Source organism: Urocampus carinirostris, chromosome 14, assembly GCF_059441175.1.
Source record: "Urocampus carinirostris isolate Australia breed hairy pipefish chromosome 14, RoL_Ucar_1.0, whole genome shotgun sequence".
Taxonomy (NCBI): Eukaryota; Metazoa; Chordata; class Actinopteri; order Syngnathiformes; family Syngnathidae; genus Urocampus; species Urocampus carinirostris.
In genome coordinates this window covers 15,320,957-15,341,635 of record NC_142362.1, presented here as the reverse complement: position 1 = coordinate 15,341,635, position 20,679 = coordinate 15,320,957, and the positions used below count along the sequence as shown (strand labels likewise).

Sequence of the window (20,679 nt, the reverse complement as noted above, 5' to 3'; positions counted from 1 at the left end):
ACACAAAACTGCAAGAGGGCGCTCTAGGCCTGTGTTGATCATCTCAAGCTTGCCCTGTTGTCCCCCTTTAATTACCAAAAGGACACGAATGTTCAGAAGATAGGGCATCATTTTGACAAAGTGCATTTTTTCATCTTGCTAAAAATTGATTTTGATACAAGGAACAAATGCTCTGTGCTTTACTTTTCTATTACATTCGCCCCAAAATGAGATATGAAGTAATTTTATGACATTTGTGCGAGCGCTTATTCGGGAGGGGAGGGGAAGTTTTCGGCACACACCGGTTTCTTATGAAAACATCTGAAAAGACTGAACAAAATGGCCCTAAAAAGACAATATTCCGCAGATTACAAGCTACAAATAGTGAAATGTAGAATTTTTTTGTAAAGCTTGTGTAGGCGCAGAAAGTGAGGTGCGTCATAATGATGTAAGCGAGGCGCCCAGTGCCTGGAGAGTGCGAGTTAGAGTTGTTATTTGTTCAATAAACAGGTGCCGACTGTGTCATTCTCCAGCAAAGCCGTTCGTGTATTTTTCTACACCGGGGAGTTATTCAAAACCCTCCCTAGAATGACACGCTACACTTGTAAGCTACTGGTGAGAAGCGGAAATGTCTGACGTAAGCGACGTAGAGGCGGAAAGAGGAAGCGGCGCATCTCTACCGTGACACTGAGAATAAAAATGTATTTGGATTCAGTGATTTGGACTGATAGTTTTGTAAGCATGTTCTTTATGCTTGAGTTATCAGAAAAATATGTTACGTCGATACTGATATTAACAGGTGTGTCAATCATGTAACGTTTACGTACGAGTTTATTCAGCCAGTTGCTCTCTTTTATTTTAAATTTCCTTTCTAGATGACATGTATGTTTTTGGTTTTATCGAGTAAATTTCCTTCAACAACGCGACTTATACTTCAGTTCGACTTTAATGTGTTTTTTCTGTCATGATTACTGATTCGGGGCAGCTGCGGCTGCCCCGTTGGCGCCAACAGCCCTGAGCGCTGATTGGTTCCCTGACCCTTTTTAAACCCCCGGCTTCCAGGAGGAAGCTGTCAGACCGTCCCTGCGAACCTACGCTTACAGCTAGGCAAGCTCTGTACCTTCTGACAAGCTCCTGCCCTGTTTTCTCCTGCCTGATACCTGTTGCCGACCTATTTCTGGACCCGTTTCTGCCCTGCTCTTCCGTCCCGGCCATCGCCCTGTTTTGCGCTGTTTCCTGCCTGATACTTGTTGCCGACCTTTTTTCTGGACTCGTTACCGCCCTTGCTCCGCCGTCCCGGCTATCGATCAGCTTTCCCGCCGCCCACGACTATCCTCGCTCGACACGGAAGTGCCACTTCCGCATTCCTGCCATCAGCTACCCGTGTCCGACGATCATCGGATCGTGGAAGCAAGCACTGCTCTCTTTCTCAATAAAACTCTGGCCAGTGACATTTTCCTTCTTAATTAAGCTGGGGTGACTCCATTTTTTATTTTACTGTAAATAAATACAAAGAAGCACCATACATAGCAGAAAAATAATGAATATGTTTTCATGATGATGATAAAGCAGTGCAGTGTCTTTGCAGCCCAAATTGTCCCAAACAAGCCACGGAAAGAAATAAATCTACCTCATTTCTAGCGACTCATTTTCAAGAAAAAAAAAATCTGTCACTTTAAACGGCTTCGGTGGCATAAAAAATTCAGGCTGCCGATCCTTGGCAAAGTGCAGATCAAAAGCGGCAAAGTGTCTGCTTCAATGGAAGCTCTAATGTGGGGCCCGCAGACATCTTCTCTCCTTGATGTCGTAACACGCTACTTAAACGTTACTTCGTCGATAGCCAAACGCTGCCGATAACACTCTCAAGTGTGCTTATTGTGCCTGGCGAATTTCTTCCTTTTTTTTCGAGGCCGCAACATGAACGGCTTATTCAAATGCCGGGCGCACTGTCAAGTCTCTCCCCGGCAAAATCGGCGAGGCGTCAACCGCACTTGACGGTTGGCACTAAGCCTGGTGGAAAGACAAAAATGAGACCAAAGAAATATTTTACATGTGCTACTCGGTATGCAGCTTTCATAATCCTTCATATCCTTCTTGATGGATTTTTGTATCGCTTGTTGTGTTGTCACTGCCTACATTTATTCATGATGTATATTTTCTTTATTTATAACTGCTTCATTATTTCACTCATTTATAAACAATCAGGGGAAGGGGTGTCTAACACCTAAATGGGAAACAAACATAAATAGAGTACCGTATTTTCCGCACTATAGGGCGCACCGGGTTATAGGGCGCACCCCCAAAAAATAGTTTTTGGTCCTATATCTTCCATACATAAGGCGCACCGGATTATAAGGCGCTACAATGGGAACGTTGACAAAACAGTTAGATAGTTCAGTCAAACTTATTACCCCCTTAACATTCCCAAAGCTTGCAAAGAAGCAAATACGTGTCTCAGACATATACGGAAACAGTGTCAGTACGATGTCACTCAAATGCATCGTTCCAGATATCATTCGGAAGGTTAAAGTCTTGGGATTCAAGAAATGCCAACCATTCCTTAGTTTCTATTTTCTTTTTCGCTCGCAACTTTACTGTGCATATGACAATAAACACTTGGAATCGAGTTTAATTTAAAAAAGACCCATCACAGAAACATCGATATCACTCTGAAACAAGATACTGGGAAAATATATAGCCGGAGTAGCTCACCGAAGTCGTTGCGTTCAATAATAATGTGCAACCATGGTCCTCTTATATCTGTGAGTGTAGTAAATCCAGGAAAGTAAAATATTTACAAATACAGAATAGTAAAACATGTTTTATCTATGCCGTAGACAACCAAACATGCTATTCACATTCATCTTTTTCGGCCAATTGCAGGCTTTGTTTTGCCCCTTTAGCCTATGCGAGCCTGTAAATGATAAAAAGGATCCGCCTCCTTTACCTCCGAATAACTTTAGCCAATAGTGATCAATTCAAATGATGATTGACACATTGGCTGGGAAATGAAACGCCGGTATATAAATCCCAGCATACACCGCGGACGACTTCGCCTTCGGGGGAAAATCTAGTCGGCGGCTGCTTGCCTTAGTTGCAAGACTTTGCGACTTAATATTGATCCATATATAAGGCACACCGTATTATAAGGCGGAAGGTCAGTTTTTGAAAAAAATAAAGGCTTTTAGGTGCGCCTTATAGTGCGGAAAATACGGTATGTAAAAAAGCACATTTCTAAATGCCAGCCTGGTGATCGAGGATCACATCAAGCAAAGTCAACCCTCCTGTTAGGGCCCCGCTCAGGGGGTGCAGAAGCACAATGCATAAAACAGATTTGTGCTGTGGTCTTCATTACGGATAGGTTTTACTACATGTGGTATCTAAGTAACAGTATCGACAACACCAGAGGCAGAAGTCGTGGTCCAGGAGGCAGGCGAGGGGTCGGTGATCAAGCACTATGATGGCAGTAGAAGAATTCGGCAGGCGGTAATCGAGATCCAGAAGGGCAGGCAAGGGTTCAGTACACTCTGATACAGGAGACTGTGACAGGAAGGTTTAGGACGAGACAATACAGGCAACGAACTAGCACCGAGAAGAGGAAACAGAGGGTTTAAATAGGACAAGTGACACAAGGTGTGGGTTGGAAATTAGTGCCAGGAATTGAATGACTAAATAAGGTAAGGAAAAGTGGGAGCGAAAGAGGAAACCTAACCTGACTGGAGGACTGTGACACTTTCATCCCTGTTAACAAGATACAAATGACTTCCTCAGGCAAAGGTAGAGAGGCTCGAGCAAGATTTCCCCAAGGATGACGAGGCTATCATCAGTAAGACAGCGCTCTATTCAAATATCGAACCCCTTTAATATTCAGTGTTGCAATAAAATAACAATCAGCTTATGGACCATCCCTTTTGTATTCGAATTATGATAAGCCACCTCAGTCTTTTTGGTTTGTGAATTACTTCAGCCAGTATCCCACTATGTTATTTATTTTCGATAAGCTGCATTTTGTGAATGCAAAGGACGGCTACCCACTGAAAACGGGTCCGCGACCCACTTTTGGGTCCCGACTCACCGGTTGAAAAACATTGCACTAGAATAGAGATCCCTCACTTATGGTCAAGAACCACCGGCAAAAATTGAAAATCCGTGAAATAGCGTTACACCTTTACAAATGTCCAAAAGAGGAAAACTTTCATTGAGGTAAGGTCATTACCAACTGAGAGTATACGACTGTAATAACAACTATAGATCTACAAATGAATAGACAGAACATGGAATTGCAGTTAAATGAATGGTCTTTATTGTTTTTTAACGAAATTGTAGGGCTTCACCTTTCAGTGCAAGAAAGAGATTTAGAGAGTGGTAGGCTAGCTGCACACTAGCATCGGTACTCCTCAGATTGGGCCAGCTCTCCGCGATTATAGAAATACAAGAGTCCCTAATTTAGTGGTTTCCTACAAGTTGTAGCTCCAGGTCATCCGTTTCGTGGGCAATAGATCTGGTGTTCGTGACTAGCCGCATTTGGCAGTCGTGGCTTAAGAGAGTTGTGAGCCTAGCTGATGCAGTAGACCGGACCTACATCCAGGTTCTTGTTTTCCCTATCGACGCCGCCTCAGGCGTTTCCCGAGTGCAATAACAATCCACGGAGCACCCACTGGTGATCACCATTTCTCTGCGCTCTTCTGACTTTCCTTAGAGTCCTAAATAATGGATGAATTTCTTGTCAACGGAACGAGCTGCTAAAAGCTAGCACCCACTATCCTTCCCAGTTTGTTTTGATTCAGAGAGGTAGACTGGGCATGCCCACCTCGACTGACCGCATACTTCATCCTATCACTGTTGACAGTCACCACTACCCATTCACACACACACACACACACACACACACACACACACACACACACACACACACACACACACACACACACACACACACACACACACACACACACACACACACACACACACACACACAATCTGCTCTGTGCAGTACTTACTGTGTGCTCTCTGTCTGAACAAAATTAACGATACGTTGATAGCGATTACAATAAAGACAGTTCAATTCAAAATCCGCAAAAAAGTGAACCAGCGATAATGGAAGCGCAAAGTCTCTGTTTATGTATGATTTTAAAAACTTTCAACATTCGATCAGTCCAGCCTTCAGTTTGTAGGTTAATTTTTCATTTGGCCCTTGCACCCGTTTGACTTTGACGCCCCTGGTTTACAAGATGGCCACTAGAATAGAAACCGCAATTTTTGAAAAAAGTCGTAAAATGAGCATAGTTACTCTGTTACATTTTTATTACTTTGTCGTTAATCGTCATCGGACATCCCTGGTGTCACGGAGAACACGTAAAGAGTTGCGGCCTCGATATAAACGGCCCCTTGCGAGTGCTGCTGACACAGGAGAGAATCTATCCCATAAGTCGCAGCTCAGAGTCACAGATGCTGCCTGCCAAGTGCGCACTGAGTCACTTAAAAAGCTGGAAGGACACCAACACTTCCCGAAAATAAAAAAAATAAATCGGAGCTTGTGCCTTGGTTTGTCAGCTGACTGAACACGCTCCGCTTCTGTCGTGTCATCAAAAGGCAGTAAGTCCATTCTAACAAAAGTGATTTAGACTTTTACAGTTCTGTGTTTTTGATTTCTTTCAGGAATCCGTCACCTACGTTGCAAAATCCAGAGAAGTGGTGCAGAAGTTTCTGCCATTTCATTGGCCAGTAAGTGTCATAAAGATTTACTTTCTTATTCATAGTACATTCCATTGGGATCAATACTTTGGCTGGACCGATCCCTAGGTCGACATCAATGCAGTTTAATATATATATACATATAAATATACATATATATATATATATATATATATATATATATATATATATATATATATAATGGATGTATATGTGAATGTATGTTTGTATGTGTGTAAATGGAGATTTGAGGTCAGATGAAAAAGAATCTAGCCCGACCCGAGCCAGGCGCGCGGACATTAAAACTGACCCAGCCTGAGCCCGACCAATTAACTTAATTTGAGAGGCCGAGCTCAAAAAAATATTTTTGTATTTTATTTGTGATGGTTGGGCCGGGCTTCTCTTTTTCTGATTGATTTTTTTTTTAAATTATCCATTCATTTTTGTTGTTTGTTTCTTTTTCTTTTTGTTGCGTGGTAAAGGATGGATTCAGTCCCCCTCTCACGCAGCGATGAACGTGCTTACGGCGTCGTAGCCTGCGCTGCGTGAAATGGGGGAACATTGAAGGGTGGATCATTAAAAAAAAAACATATCAAAAAAGGTAGCAAAAGGAGCCCAGCCTGGCCTGAACCCGAACATAATGATTTACATTTTAGGCCCTGCACGAATTTTGAGTCGAGGTTCGGGCTTCACCTCTAAGATAGATATAAAAAAGATAATAACAGGGGGGAAAAGAATAAAAACATTAATCAATTATGAAATATTCATAGGTTGATGCTTTTATATATAATTAGCTTCAAATATTATATAAGTTTTGGACGGATTGAAAAATAGTCCACAAAACAACAGAATATTCTATAATATAAAACAATAAAAAAATCAAATTTGTCAAATAACAAAAATACATACAAAAAACTACGAAAATACATACAAGTGTATGCTTTACAGCTGCAAATATGTAAATATGTAAATCTTTTTCTACCATTTTATCCAAAGATCATATTAAATTTGGACTTATCATCCGGACAAAAAATGTAATATTATTTTTCTTTTTCCTTAATTGTATTAATTTATTTTCAGATTTTTTCTTCTCAATATATTTTCAGCACTTTTTTGTTCCCTTGAATATGGTTAACTTTCCCTTAGTTTGACTGTTTCATGCCAATTTTGTTTGTAATGACGCAATGTTCAAAATAAAATGATCTAAAAACAAAAAGTTATGTCTTCAGCAGTGCTCCTTCTAAGCTGCACGCGTGCGCAATTGCGCACTGCTCGCACATTCTCTGCGCACAAGGAAATCTAACCGGCGCACATAAATGAGAGCTCAAAATTACTAATTAAGAAGCGACTTAAGTCAAAGTTACAGTGCATGAAGGTAAAAATACACGGGTTTCCCTGACGTTGTGTCCTAAATGCGGTATTTTGAAGTCAAGTCAGAGTAGAACGAAGTTGAGTAAAGTTAGTAGAGTTGGTCCAGAACTGGCTTCTTCGGCTCGGCTCACTAAAAGGAACCGGCTCTTTCGGGTCCTAAACGGCTCTTCAGGTTGTTTTTGCTTCTTTAATCCCAACATGACCAAATATTATGTAAAACTATACACAAAATGACTTAAAAGAAGGGGGAAATAGAACAAAAAAGAAAAAAATACCCAAATGAAAAAGTAGTGAAAAGCTGAGAAAAAAAGAAACAAAAGGAAGAGAAAAAAAGGAAAAATTTAGAAAAAAGCCAGAAAGAAAGAAAAGAAAGGAATGTAGGAAAAAGTAGACAGAGAACAAAAAGAAAAAAGTAACAACTCGGAAAAAATAAACACAATGAGATTTTTTTTAAAGGAATTTTAAAAAAACACGGAAAAAAGAAGAAAAAGATTGTGTTGCATTCAAATAATTTCCAATTATATCAAATCAATCTTGTTGCCAACATTGTACTTACACTAAAAAATGTGATTAAGTGCAGTTCTGTATCTTGCAACCGACTAAATAAGCCCCCAAAAATGTTTATATTATGCGACAAAATATATCAGGGAATAAAAAGAAATGGATATCTTGTGAAAGAATTGTAAGAACAAACGACGTTTGTAGGCTGTACAACCTTTGCAATAGTACATGAGTCAATTCATTCAAAAGAGAAAAATAATTTTGCGTTGCCGTACACTCAGCAAAATGTAACTTGATGTCAAGTTTTGGACAGGTTTGATAATTAATTATCTTGCCACACTTGGGATTATGGTTGCTCACTTTTGTTTTAAGCGTTGCTCACCGACTTTGTGTGAACGCTCAGACCCGTGGAAAATTAGAGGGAACATTGGTCTTGAGGCATTCTGCTGGACCAAAGTAGTACTCTATCCCTCAACTTCTCAACAAAATTCAAGGCACTTATTCGAATTGATTTAACAAGCTTACGGGTATAGAATTTGCGCGAATCCGCATTGAAATTAGTTGCCAACGCTTAATAATAATTGAATTGTTTTTATTTTATCAATTCTTCGCGGTATCAAAGTCGATAGCTCGCGGGACGTCTCCTCAGCATTCATCCGAATAAACAAACAAAACCCGACACAGTTCAATCCGGGGAGAGTGGGACAATGTTATCAGACTCTACAGACCGTTTGTGGTCGTATGTGTATGTGTGTCTACGTAAACATTTGTCTGTTTTCTTAATAAATCCTTCGGCGAGTGTCTCGGGTAACAAAGTGTCTTGCTGTTCACAATCCCGCCAAGCGCCGCTCTGCTAATGGCGGCAAACCGCGGCTGCTTAATGTCCTGACACTAATGAATTCAAGGAGTTAACTTGGGGAGCAAAACAAGAGCAGAAAGCAGAGATTAGGGGTTTTAAATTAGATTGTTGTTTACCTGCTATCTTGTGTCTGTTTTTGCGTCGTTCGGGTCTTTAGCCGCGTGGTAAACGAGCGACGCAAATTAGGATTGGTTCGGTCTCGGGATTAGTCCATAATAAAGTATAATCTAAACAGGGATGGGATGGTTACTTTAAAAATGAAACCCCATACAGTTACCTATTACTTGTTGAAAAATGTATTCAGTAATGTAATCTGAATACCATAATATTGCACTTGGTTACTTTCGATTACTTTTGGATTACTCCAATATCAAATATGCTAAAAAAGGAAAAGAGGTTCATTGACGGACTGACAAAGGGTGAGTGAGAGCACTGAGCTTAAATAGAAGGGAAGCCAATCTGTCAACGAGCCGCAGCTGGTGCCACACGGGCGGGGCCAATTGGGCGCCATGGCAACGTGACAGTAAATATAAATGAAATGACTGTTTTAGATGAATGATCAATGTAAGAAATACAGAAAACCAAGATTAGGTAGTTGCTTGTAATCCAACAAAAGGTGCTTACATTTTAACTACGTAGTATAGTGTATTGAACTAAAATAATACTTTCTCTTCAAGTCAAGTCAAGTCATGTTTATTTGTATAGCCCTTAATCACAAAGAGTCTCAAAAGGCTGCACAGACCACAGATTATTGCAAACCACAGACTATTATTACACCATCCCCTGATCTAAAACCTACATGAGAGCAAGGAAAAACCCAAAAACCTCAACATGAGGAAAATGAAGGGACCGCACATGAGGTAATCCCCCTTCCAGAATGACCAGGCTGAAACGGATGTTTGAATAACAAATAATACACAGATATTGTAAACACAAAATATAGGTTATTCATATGCTATAAGAATAGAAGTGTGTTTTAAGCCTAGATTTAAACAGTTTCACTGAGGTTGCAGATCAAATCTCAGGGGGAAGAGCATTCCACAGCACTGGGGCCTGAATGGAGAACGCTCTCGAACCTGCGGATCTCTTCTTGGCTCTTGGGATCACTAGCCCTTTTAATGTTGTACGCCTACATTTTTTCTTTTATGTTTCATATTTCTTCCAGTAAATTGTCATGTTTTTACAAAAAGCATCCTAACATGAAACTGGCTAGCTAAGCAGCAGTCAGGTTCTTGGGAATTTTTTTAAAGCTACATATTACTGTCATTATTACCCAACCCCCAAATGGAGAGAGTTGTCGCACAAATATTTACGCACAATTTTTTTTAGTCAAAATCTAAAAATCACGTCTTGATAAATGCACATGCAAGGATAAAAATCACATATGTAAATAACATATACATTTGTGGCTCTCCAAAATACATGATTCACACCAGATTTCTTCATTAACTGGTACTGTTGCAATATTGGCTTTGAAAGTCCTTGATAGTGCTTAAATTTGGCCATGAAAAAGCTATACGTGTCAGGAACCAGAACAGGATCATGATCCATACGCGTGAAGTTTCTTTTACTTTACGGGAAATGGGGAGTCATGCACGTTAGGCAGCAGTCTGGCAGGAAATGATAGGAAATCAGATCGATACCAATTTCCCGAGATGATATCGGACAGATGGGGTTGATGACGGACAGGATTGATAATGAAACAGGATATCGAAAATAAACAAGAAAAACTAGACGGGAACGAAAACTGTAGAAAATAATGAACAGGGCAAAAATTGACAGAAACGAAACTGGAAACCGAAATTAAACAGGACAAAAAAAACGGGAACAACACCGGACAGGAAATACCAACAGGAACAGGACCGAGTCGAAACCCACATCTTGTTGACGGACTGACGAAGAAAAAAAATTGAGAGCACTGAGCTTAAATAGACAGAAAGCCAATCTGTAAATGAACTGCAGCTGGTGCCACACGGGCGTGGCCAATTGGGCAACTTGGCAACTGCTTCAATACGCACCCTGGAGATTAGACATGGCATTTCAGATTAAACACTAAATCCTTAAAATAAAAAAACAAAATGGAATAATAAATAGTCAATAATACGTGGGGTTGAAAAAAAATCCCCCACGTAAAATGGGGACACCGTAACCCGTGGTCTACTGTAAATAGATTATCGGAGGAGAAGATGCGTTTGAGGCGTAAAGACAAACACTGCACACCCTAGATAGGAAGCGCTGCAGGGCTTGTTTGGCCTGCAAGCCACCATGGCGACAGCGTCCACGTGGCGTCCTCCCAGCAGATTAAGCACTCCCACTGGTAAGGCGCTCACCCTGTTAAAGCCCGCCCGAGCGACAAGACACCTGTTAGTTTGCCGCGATGTTCAGGTGATTGCTCATCACAGCTTCTCCAGCACTGCCGCTAGGTAACAATCTCATTCTATTTTGTGTGTGTGTCTTGGAGGTGTTTGATAAAGGACTTTGAGGCACGTCCGTCGGTGACTCACCTGCTGGAGCATCCCTTCATCAAGCAGGCTCACGGCAAAGAGGCGGCCCTTCGACAGCAACTTGCAGCACTCATCAAAGAGCAGCAGGAAGTGGGATGTGCAACCAAAACCAAGTAAGAGTCATTGTTTTCCTTTTTTTTCCCCTCCATCACTGCAACACACTTCCAGGTGGACACATTTTACTCCAGTAGGGGGCAGGCTCTGCTCTTTTTTCAGCAATAACAAACCCTGTGAAGCAGAGGATGGTGTGTGAATAAAAATAGGTGTAAGGTGAGTGAGACTAATTCACTGCCAATGATGGTTGCTGACTAACCACACTTTTAAAAAATACACTCATGTAAAATGACTTGACAACAAAGACCAATAAATGCATCCTGTAATACCATCTTTAACATTACTACCTTTTTAGGTATCTTTTGAGATTTAACATCAGCTTCTGGCACCATTCCCTAATGGGATACTAAAGTTCAATGAAATTGATTTGATTAATATAAATATTATTTAAATTCAATCTATTGGCAGTACAACAGTTACAACGCATACATCTTTGAAAATCAAGCATGAATCAACAACCATTTTGTTAGCTAATTGATTGATTTTAGTCATTCAGTTGTAAGACTTATTCTATTTATGTAGAATTGTTTTTAAATTGTGATGCTCATTATAAAATCGATTTATTAACATTGTAATTTGTTATGAACTGAATAATACTTATTTTGTCTAATTTTAATAGAGGGATCACAATTGAAACGTTATCTGGTGTTACAAAGATTATTTGTTATATATAATGTATGATTTATCCAACCATTCATTATCTACACAGCTTATCCTCAGTAGGGTCGCGGGGGTGCTGAAGCCCATCCCAGCTATTTTCAAGCAGTGGGCAGGGGACACCCTGAACTGGTTGCCAGCCAATCGCAGGGCACACAGGGACAGACAACTCACTCGCTCATTCACACCTAGGGACAATTTGAACCAGCCAATTAACCTGATATGCCTGTTTTGGAATGTGGGAGGAAACCCATGCAGGCACGTGGAGAACATGCAAACTCCACACGGGGAGGTTGCGGTTGCTGAACTTGAACCCTGAACCTCTGCAACGTGGGGCTGCATGCTAACCACCCATCCGCCGAGCTGCAGTATGAATTATGTAAATTGTACTCCTGGCAATACATATGTACAAAGCATATATAATTATAATAATAAGGAAATAATTGTAATACTGCCGACAATTTATTTATTTTATTTTTTACGATATTTGTATTGTGTTTTCTAGTCAAATTTAAAAAAAATATTTTAAGTACAATTGTTTATTTAGTGAAAAATACTTCTAAAAAATTAATTATAAATAAGAATTGTATTATTTTCAATGTGTTTTTTAAATGAGAAATAATTGATATAAAGAATTTTTTGGGGGTATTAGAGGTAAGATCAGGCCTAAAAATTCCTGCCCGACCCGATTCGCGGTTATAAAAGCCTGAACCAGCCCGAGCCTGACTGATTAAGTTGATTTGAGGGACTGGGCCTGAAGTAAAGTAAGTTTTACTGATTTTCCATGGTTTTCATACACATATTTGATGTTTCATGAAAACTATACAATAAATTATAGTATATTGAGTTATATGATTGTCTTTCATTAAAATAACACCCAACTGTTAAGGACTTATTACAATGGGCAACAACAAAGTGTCTTTACTGCCTCTTAAAACGCTTGCTTCACTTCTGATAACTCCTTGACCACCACAAATCGGAAAAGTAAACGTAATAGCACATGGGCTTCGTTAATCCTAACTCAGCATAATATTAGCTGGACCTTTCGATACATCCGTGCTCTGCATCTCATTGATTTCAGAGCCATATGACGAAAGCACTCAAGACAGCCATCTGTCTTTGACTTGAGAAAATCCAGATTTTTGTGCCGCTCCCCTCCTCTCCCTTGACTGAGCCTGCCCTTGACTGAGTGTTTTGATGTGGTGCCAAGTCTGTTTACTCCCGAGAGCCTCGCGCCTGATCCTGAATTCCTGTCCTCAGTGAAAGTGGATAATGGGATTAGCGGCTTGCGGGGCGAGAACCTTACCGGCCCAGTTCATTCTCTGGTGCCGCCGATCGAGCGCACAATGACAACAGATAAGAAGGAGAAAAAGACACGGAGGAGTTAAAAGTAGCTGCTGTAGGTGCAAAATTGGGATCTTCTTCAAAGCAGAAGGGGAGCAGTGACGGTTTTACGGCCTGTTCTGAAGGGACCGGGGGAAGAGGAACCACTTGATCCGCTATTTCATATCTGCACGGCTGCGTTTGCAATCCATTCATGATATAAAAGAAATGGACAGGCAGGGGAGAAAGATAAATCTATTGATAAAATATATATAGCCAGTGGGGCCTAAACTGTGGCCGAGGGGCCAATTTGTAGCCTGCTAAAGATATCTACTACTAAGGTACTGCAATCCATTTCAAAAGATGTACCACTAAAAAAAGTAACTATGTTAATCCTAAAGGGGGTGTCCGTAAATTCAAAATATTCTACTTTCTGGAGCCATCTACTGGCTGAAATCATCATTGCAGCCTCTGTCAAGCTGCTTGTTTTGCACGTGCAAGTACGTGACTCTGTTAGAAACGCTAAAATAAACTCTTCTTTTTTTATCTTTATTGGGGTTTATGTTGGCATTTGGACTACATTTGAAACAGTCCTTTTCTTACTTTAACCATTTTCATCTTAGAATAAAAGAAAACTGTATGCACCGCGTGAAATTACTCTCGATGTCATGTCCAGCACACTGCGTAGACCCAATCGCATAACGTTTTTTCACACTGTTATTGAAGGAAAGAGGAAGGGCTGCGCCCACATTCTGGTGTTCGCTGGACGCGGGAAGCAAGTCGCTTTCGTACTCGTATTGTGATCCAAACACGGAAGTGTATCAACCGTGTCGGTGTCAGGGACGAAAAAACTGGTCGGTGGCCGGGTCTGGGAGAGCAAGGCGTGGTCGGGGTCAGAAACGAGTCGTAAGCCAGAACGGGAGAATAGACGTTGTCTGGGACAAAAAAGGTCGTAAGCCGGGACGGGAAAGCAGACGTGGTCAGGATCAAAACAGGTCGTAGCCCGAGACTGACGGGAGCAAAAAAGGGACAGGTGGGAGTCAGGGTCGAAAAGGCTTGCCTAGTTTACACTGAGGTCCTCAGACGGACTGACAACAGGGGACTGACAGGACTGGGTTCAAATAGTGACAGTGAGCCAATCAGAACCCGTGGCCGTTGGCGCCAAATGAGCGGGGACAGGTGATTGAGATCTCTAATCATGACACTCTAGATCTTGAATAAATCGCAAATATCTTTTGTTTTTGAAACGTAACCTTTACACTAAGACACATTTCATAGTGCCCCGTTTATGTGAAGAATCCACCTGTTCTCCTAGTGGAGACCCGTGGGGGCGATGACGCTTCATAGGAAAATGCCGTACAAAGTAATGCCAGCTGCAGTTAATCACGAAAGAAAGGAAATGCTATGGCAAAGCGAAGCCACTAAAGAGCAATGTCTGCGTCTATTTTAAGCAGACTTTTTGAGAAACATGACAATTTTAAACATTTACAAGCACCCAAAATTCAAGCACTTTATATCTAAACCTTATTTATATATATGTAAAAAAACAAACATCTTTTTTCTCCACAATCTAGAGAAGAACATATTCATCTCTCATTCCGATTTGGCCTTAGCTCTTCCCACTTTCACTCTGCCCTACACCCACCGGGGCCCTTCAGTGCCGCGGGTAATCAAAACGTCTGAATGAAGTGCAGCCGGAGCGTCTGTTCAATCTTGCTCCCCCGGGAGGGCCAAAAAGGGCTTCTTCACACGGAGGATTGACCCATATGTCCCATTCAGGCTCTTCAAAGCGTCGTCGTGTCATTTGATGGTCACTTAAGAGCGGCCCTCGGCGTGACCGCCTCCTCACTTTGCCGTTGCAGGCACGAACGGATCAATACCCGTAAAACCCTCATCATTGAAAGCAGCCCCGATGACGATCTGGTCAAACTGGAGTTCTTGGACGAGGTGTGATTTAAAGACTCCCTCTCAAAGAGCATCGATCGGCAAGTAATGTTCGTAAGGTGACGCTTTCCTCCCCGTTTTCCTGCAGGAGACCATCATCGGCCATCTTAGCAAGAGGTATGCCGACCTGCAGGTGTACACGTACGTGGGCGACATCCTCATTGCGCTCAATCCCTTCCAGATTCTCAGCATTTACACTCCACAGGTTGGTTACAAACTACAGTATTTTTCATCTCAAATATTATCAGGCCAAAGCATACTGTTGTGCAGTAGACGACTGTGTTATGGCGTCCATAACTTATAATGTGTTCACATTACAATGTGGAATGCTAGGTTTTTTCGTCCCCTTGATATGGCATTTTCCCCAGGATAAAGCATCAATTACAAATTATTTTGCATACCCAAAACCTTTGGTTACATTTGTGTGCATCACAGTACAAGTTATGGGCCTTGTACATCTCTAAGTTGCCTGTTTGCCATTGGTCAACTTTATATAAGATTCTGGTCTGTTATGGGTTTGCGGCACAGCGGCATCGAAATGTCTAAACGCAATTGGCTGGACTCCCTCCCATGATGCCTTATTCTCTCTTCGTTCAGTTAGAATCTTGTGTGCTATGTAAAGACTTTGTGTTTTGGTGGGTTTTTGTACTGTACTAGCCATGGGTCCCAAGCGATGCTAAAAAAAGAAAAAAAAGCATGATAACCAGGGAAACGAAAAAAAAAATTGCGTAAAAGGCACGCAAATTGTTACCCTCAATCAGAAATATGACCACAACCCAACAATCAACGATAGGGATATTAAGAGTAAAACAAAATATTTAAGAGGGCAGATGGAAGAAAACGTTGTTAATTTTATTTACCTATTTTACTATATCTTATAATTCATAAATACATTACAAATATATTAAAATTAGTATTAATTTATTAATTTACTTATTTTACTAGCATGTATAAAGACATTAGAAATACAGTAAAATTAGCAGTTATCTTTGCAATTTTGTTATTCATTTACCCATTTTTATAATATTTTAGAAAAAAATTAAACAAAAATTTAAAATATAGTAGAATAAGTAAATTAAATGAACAAAATTATTGTTACAATGAAATTTTAAAAATAAATCTTCCGGCTCCTTCCAGTAAATTGTTGTAGTGTCTTTGGGCGAGACACTGAACCCCTGATGCCCCTGATAAGCTGGTAGGTGCTTTGCGCCGCTATCGGTGTGTGATTGTGTGAGTGTATGGGTAAGTGTGAAGAACATTGTAAAGCGTTTTGGGAGGTCATCAGCGACTTGAATAACGCTTTATAAAATGCAGACCATTTACCATTAGTTTGATTGAATTGGGATCCCTCCCCTTTATAAAATATACTAAAATAAAAAAATAAAAATGAGAAGTTATCTTCCATCTAATTACTTTTTTACGATAAGAATATTTTTTTTACAAAATAAGTAATTTAGTGAAAAAGGTAAATAAAATGAGCAGTTTTATTTGAATTTTTTATCAAATATAGTAAAATATCTATTTGCTTTTTTTTACTATATAAATAATGTACCCAAAATACAAAATGTAGTGAAATAAGGGAATAAAATGATCAAGGTTATCTTTACAGATTTTACTTTTTTGTAACAAATTTTTCATAAGTTTTCATAAAATAAGTAAGTTATTTTCCATTTGCTATCTTAGATGAATTTAACAGATTTATTTGTATTACATTTTTTTACTAAATTATGTAGAAAACATAGTATAATTCTCAAATTTAATATAATAGAAAAACATAGTAACACAAATGAATCAAACCTGAATTTAGAAAAATTGAACGAGAAAAGAAATGTTTTTTTTGGGCAGCATAGAAATTTTAAGAATTAAAAAATTACTGATTATCGGTTCATGTGTTCATGTGATTCACCGTTTGCAGTTTTCAAAACTGTACCACGGAGCAAAGCGGGCCGACAACCCTCCCCACATTTTTGCAACTGCCGATGCAGCGTACCAGAGCATGGTGACCTTCTGCAAAGATCAGGTACCGCACTTCAGAAAATTAAAGAGGAAGGCATAATCTGTCTCTATTATCTTTTTTAGTGTATTATCATCAGCGGGGAGAGTGGAGCTGGCAAAACCGAAAGTGCTCATTTGATTGTTCAACATCTTACCTTCTTGGGAAAGGTTCAGTATGTTGTTAATTTTCATCCTTTTACGTGATAGCAGAAGGTTCCTAAACCATATATGTGTGTCACCAGGCAAACAATCGCACCTTGCGTGAGAAGATCCTGCAGGTGAATCCTCTGGTGGAGGCCTTCGGGAACGCCTGCACGGCAATCAACGACAATTCCAGCCGCTTCGGGAAGTACCTGGAGATGAAGTTCACGCCTACCGGAGCCGTCATCGGTGCCAAAATGTCAGAGTACCTGCTGGAGAAGTCCAGGGTCATCAAACAGGCCATGTCAGTCTTATTTATATCTTGACTGTTCTTAATAAAATTTGTGTTGTCAAGCATTTAGAGTATTTAATCACTTTCACTTTTCCGCATAATTAACTGTACTGTAAATAGGAAGGGTGAGGCGGAGGTTTCAAGCCTGCCTAAATAAAGGCCATTTGTAGCCTACTAAATACATCATCTACTTAAATAAAATACATTTCGAAATAGAGATGCTAAAGAAGAGGCGAGTCATTTGTTTTGAAATGAAAGTGGAAAAAGAAAGCTTGATGCGGTTGAAAAAATGGTCAGAATGCTTTTTTTCGGCCACTTTTTACCCCGAAGGAGGACCTCTTCAAGCGCATCTTCCAAAAGTAAATTGAACTCAACTTTATTTATCTTTATAGAGCATATCATTTTATGAAATGTTTATTCTTTAGTATAAAACAATACAGGTTACTTATACAAACCTTAAACATACAGAATATTGCACCGAAGCAACTTACGAACAAATTCAACTAACGAACGGTTCGTAAGTAGGGCAGCGTCTGTATGCAAATTATTACCAGTAGAATTACTAACATAGTTAATAACGCTCATTGCAGATGTATTTTTTTTATTTTACTATATGTTTCCAACTTGTTCCCCAGGTCATGTCAAGTAATTCAATTAAAAAAGTGTACTTTTTCATAATTCAACTATATTCAAATAGTTTTCTAGTAATATGAGATAAATGATTCTAAGAATAAAAAGAAGGTCTTAAATGACATATTGCAATGACTAGATTAATTTAATAAATAATTTGTTCTATTTTATGAATAGCAAGCTAATATTTAGGTAAGGTTATGTGTAAGAAAAAGGATTAATGTATGCAATGTGCAACAAATCTCTCAATTTTTTTTTTCTGTGCTATAATTTTATCAAACTGTACCATTGCCTTGAATAATCGGATCTATTTTTTGAGCAAATAAAACAAAACAATAAAAAAAACAGGGAATGCCAACATCTCACATCCAAACCGAAAGAATATAAAAACGAAAATAATGTAAAAGATCGATAAAAAGCACTTGTTGTTATAAGTGTAAAACATTTGAATGCTGTACACTCCTGGTAGCGGTTAGTTGCTAGTACCAGAGATTTGTGCGCAGGGTTGGGTAGGGTTACTTTAACTTGATTACAATCAATTACTTTTGGATTACTCCAATACCAAATATGCTAATAAAAGACAAAAGAAACTAAATATGAATACAATTATGACTCACAACACGTGGTAAGCTTTCTCTCCTGGCTTTGATCTCTTTGATCTCCGGCAAAACTAACATCAAATGCGACAGAAACAAAATGAAAATAAATCCAAACAGCTTGCCAACATCATTTTTGCCGTTCCATGTATTCCGTTACTCCTCAAGCCTGCACAAAATTTAGTAATTTTATTCATATTTAGTTTCTTTTGTCTTTATTTAGATTATTTGGTATTGGAGTAATCCAAAAGTAATTGAAAGTAATCAAGTTAAAGTAACCCTACTCAACCCTGTTTGTGCGGTAAAAGACACGATGAGACTAGCCACTACGAGAAACTTATTGGCAATAGTTCGGTAGTCTTGGTTAGTTAAAACTAGCCGCTAGAGGAAGCATCGGCAGTCGTTATTGCTAATGTGTTTACCATTGTTTGAATAGCTAGGGACACAATTAGCACATTAGCAACACTTGAGCTGTTGCTTCTAAATGCTGCTATTCACTCATGCTAAAAGCTACGTCAGCAATATTAGCAATGTAACAAAAAGTAGCAATGCTAGTCGCTTATTCAGCAATCATCACTGACACAGTCAATTACCCAATTACCTAATTAGCTCATTAGCTGCACAATACTGCTAATAGCTACATAAGCAATACAAGCAATTGCATCTAAAGTAAAAGTAGCATTGCGAGTCACTATTGCGGCTACCATTGTCGATGTAGCCAATGACGCAATTAGCGCTTTAAAGTGTTTTGAACTGCAACCACTTACTTAACGTTGTTATTCGCTAATGCTAGCAGCCACGTCACCAATAGGAGGTTTTAAAAATACTGCAAGAATCCTAGCATGGTAGCCAACAAGGTTGTGTCTTCTTTCAGGGGGGAGAAGAACTTCCACATCTTTTATTACATATATGCCGGCCTTTATCACCAAAATAAGCTAAAGACCTACCGATTACCGGACAGGACAGCTCCCAGGTTGGTGCTAGTTTGACATTTAATCAAGTTCTGTGTCCAATCCTTATTTTTTTGAGTAAACCTGCAGGTATATTGACAATCAGCACTGCAAAGTGATGCAGGACATCATCTCCAGCAAATTGTACAAGGAGCAGTTCCAAGTCATCCAGGAATGCTTTCGGAACATCGGCTTCACTGAAGAGGTGATCCCATGATCAGCGTTTTCTTTCCCCTTCACGGTTGGATTAACAGTCCCTTTCTTTTTTCTGTATTTTAGGAGGTCAACTCTGTTTACAGGATTCTGTCGGCTATATTGAACACTGGCAACATTGAATTTACCGCCATTACGTCTCAGCACCAAACCGATAAGAGTGAGGTGCCAAACTCTGAGGCCTTGGAGAACGGTGAGACGTGTTGCTTCAAATTTGACCCTTTTAAAGCACCAGTGTGTATTATAGTAACCCCTATCGGTGTAAAAATACACTATTTGTTCATAAAGACTTGTAGTTTTAGAAATAAGTACTTATATTACACAACTTTAGAATTTGACATCTTACCCTTACAGAAGCTCGAATGGTCATTTTGTGAAGATACATTGTCCTGGTGGTGCTTTTAGCACTTTAAACGGTGACTTACTTTTCAAAGCTGAGCTATGGTCACTTAGTCCCATGATTCTGTAATCTTTGACTTTTTCCCCTACTGTTTTCTTCTCTAGCCACTCATTACCATTTGGCTGCAGCCAATGGCTCACTGCTAGCATCTATTACTATTGTTAGCTACTCCTGCTTTGTCCTTCAGTGCCTTGCGCATTCCACAGCTGAGCCTTGCATTGGATAGTCGCCAGTCCCATGATATAGACACCTCTGACTTTTTTCCCCACTGTTTTCTTCTCTAGCCACTCACGTTCGCTACTTGGTTGCAGTTAATGGTTTGCTGCTAGCTGCTATTGTTCTTAGCTGCTCCTGCTTTGTCCTTTCGTGTCACCCTCTATCCACAGATGAGCCCTGCATGTGATAGACACCAGCCTCATGATTCAAGCACAATTGACTCCTTTTCCACCATTTCCTTCTCTAGCCACTCACGTTCGCCACTTGGCTGTAGGCTATGCTGCTAGGTGATATTATTGT

At 39.9% G+C, this 20,679-nt stretch overlaps 1 protein-coding gene and 1 long non-coding RNA gene across 5 annotated transcripts in view; one reads left to right on the top strand and one right to left on the bottom strand.

Moving 5' to 3' along the window:
* Positions 1–11,018, bottom strand: part of LOC148352761 (uncharacterized) — a 40,531-nt gene extending 29,513 nt beyond the window's left edge. The window contains exon 1 of the long non-coding RNA XR_015852685.1: positions 10,909–11,018. This is a non-coding gene — a long non-coding RNA (uncharacterized LOC148352761). The remainder of the gene's footprint in view (positions 1–10,908) is intronic.
* Positions 1–20,679, top strand: part of myo3b (myosin IIIB) — a 171,700-nt gene that overhangs the window by 39,758 nt on the left and 111,263 nt on the right. For all 4 annotated transcript variants that reach the window (XM_088352866.1, XM_088352869.1, XM_088352868.1 and 1 more), the window contains 10 exons: positions 5,638–5,703; positions 10,866–11,021; positions 14,865–14,949; positions 15,035–15,151; positions 16,862–16,966; positions 17,026–17,109; positions 17,184–17,386; positions 19,475–19,573; positions 19,641–19,755; positions 19,830–19,956. In XM_088352866.1, the coding sequence (XP_088208992.1) occupies positions 5,638–5,703; positions 10,866–11,021; positions 14,865–14,949; positions 15,035–15,151; positions 16,862–16,966; positions 17,026–17,109; positions 17,184–17,386; positions 19,475–19,573; positions 19,641–19,755; positions 19,830–19,956 (1,157 nt within the window). The remainder of the gene's footprint in view (positions 1–5,637; positions 5,704–10,865; positions 11,022–14,864; positions 14,950–15,034; positions 15,152–16,861; positions 16,967–17,025; positions 17,110–17,183; positions 17,387–19,474; positions 19,574–19,640; positions 19,756–19,829; positions 19,957–20,679) is intronic.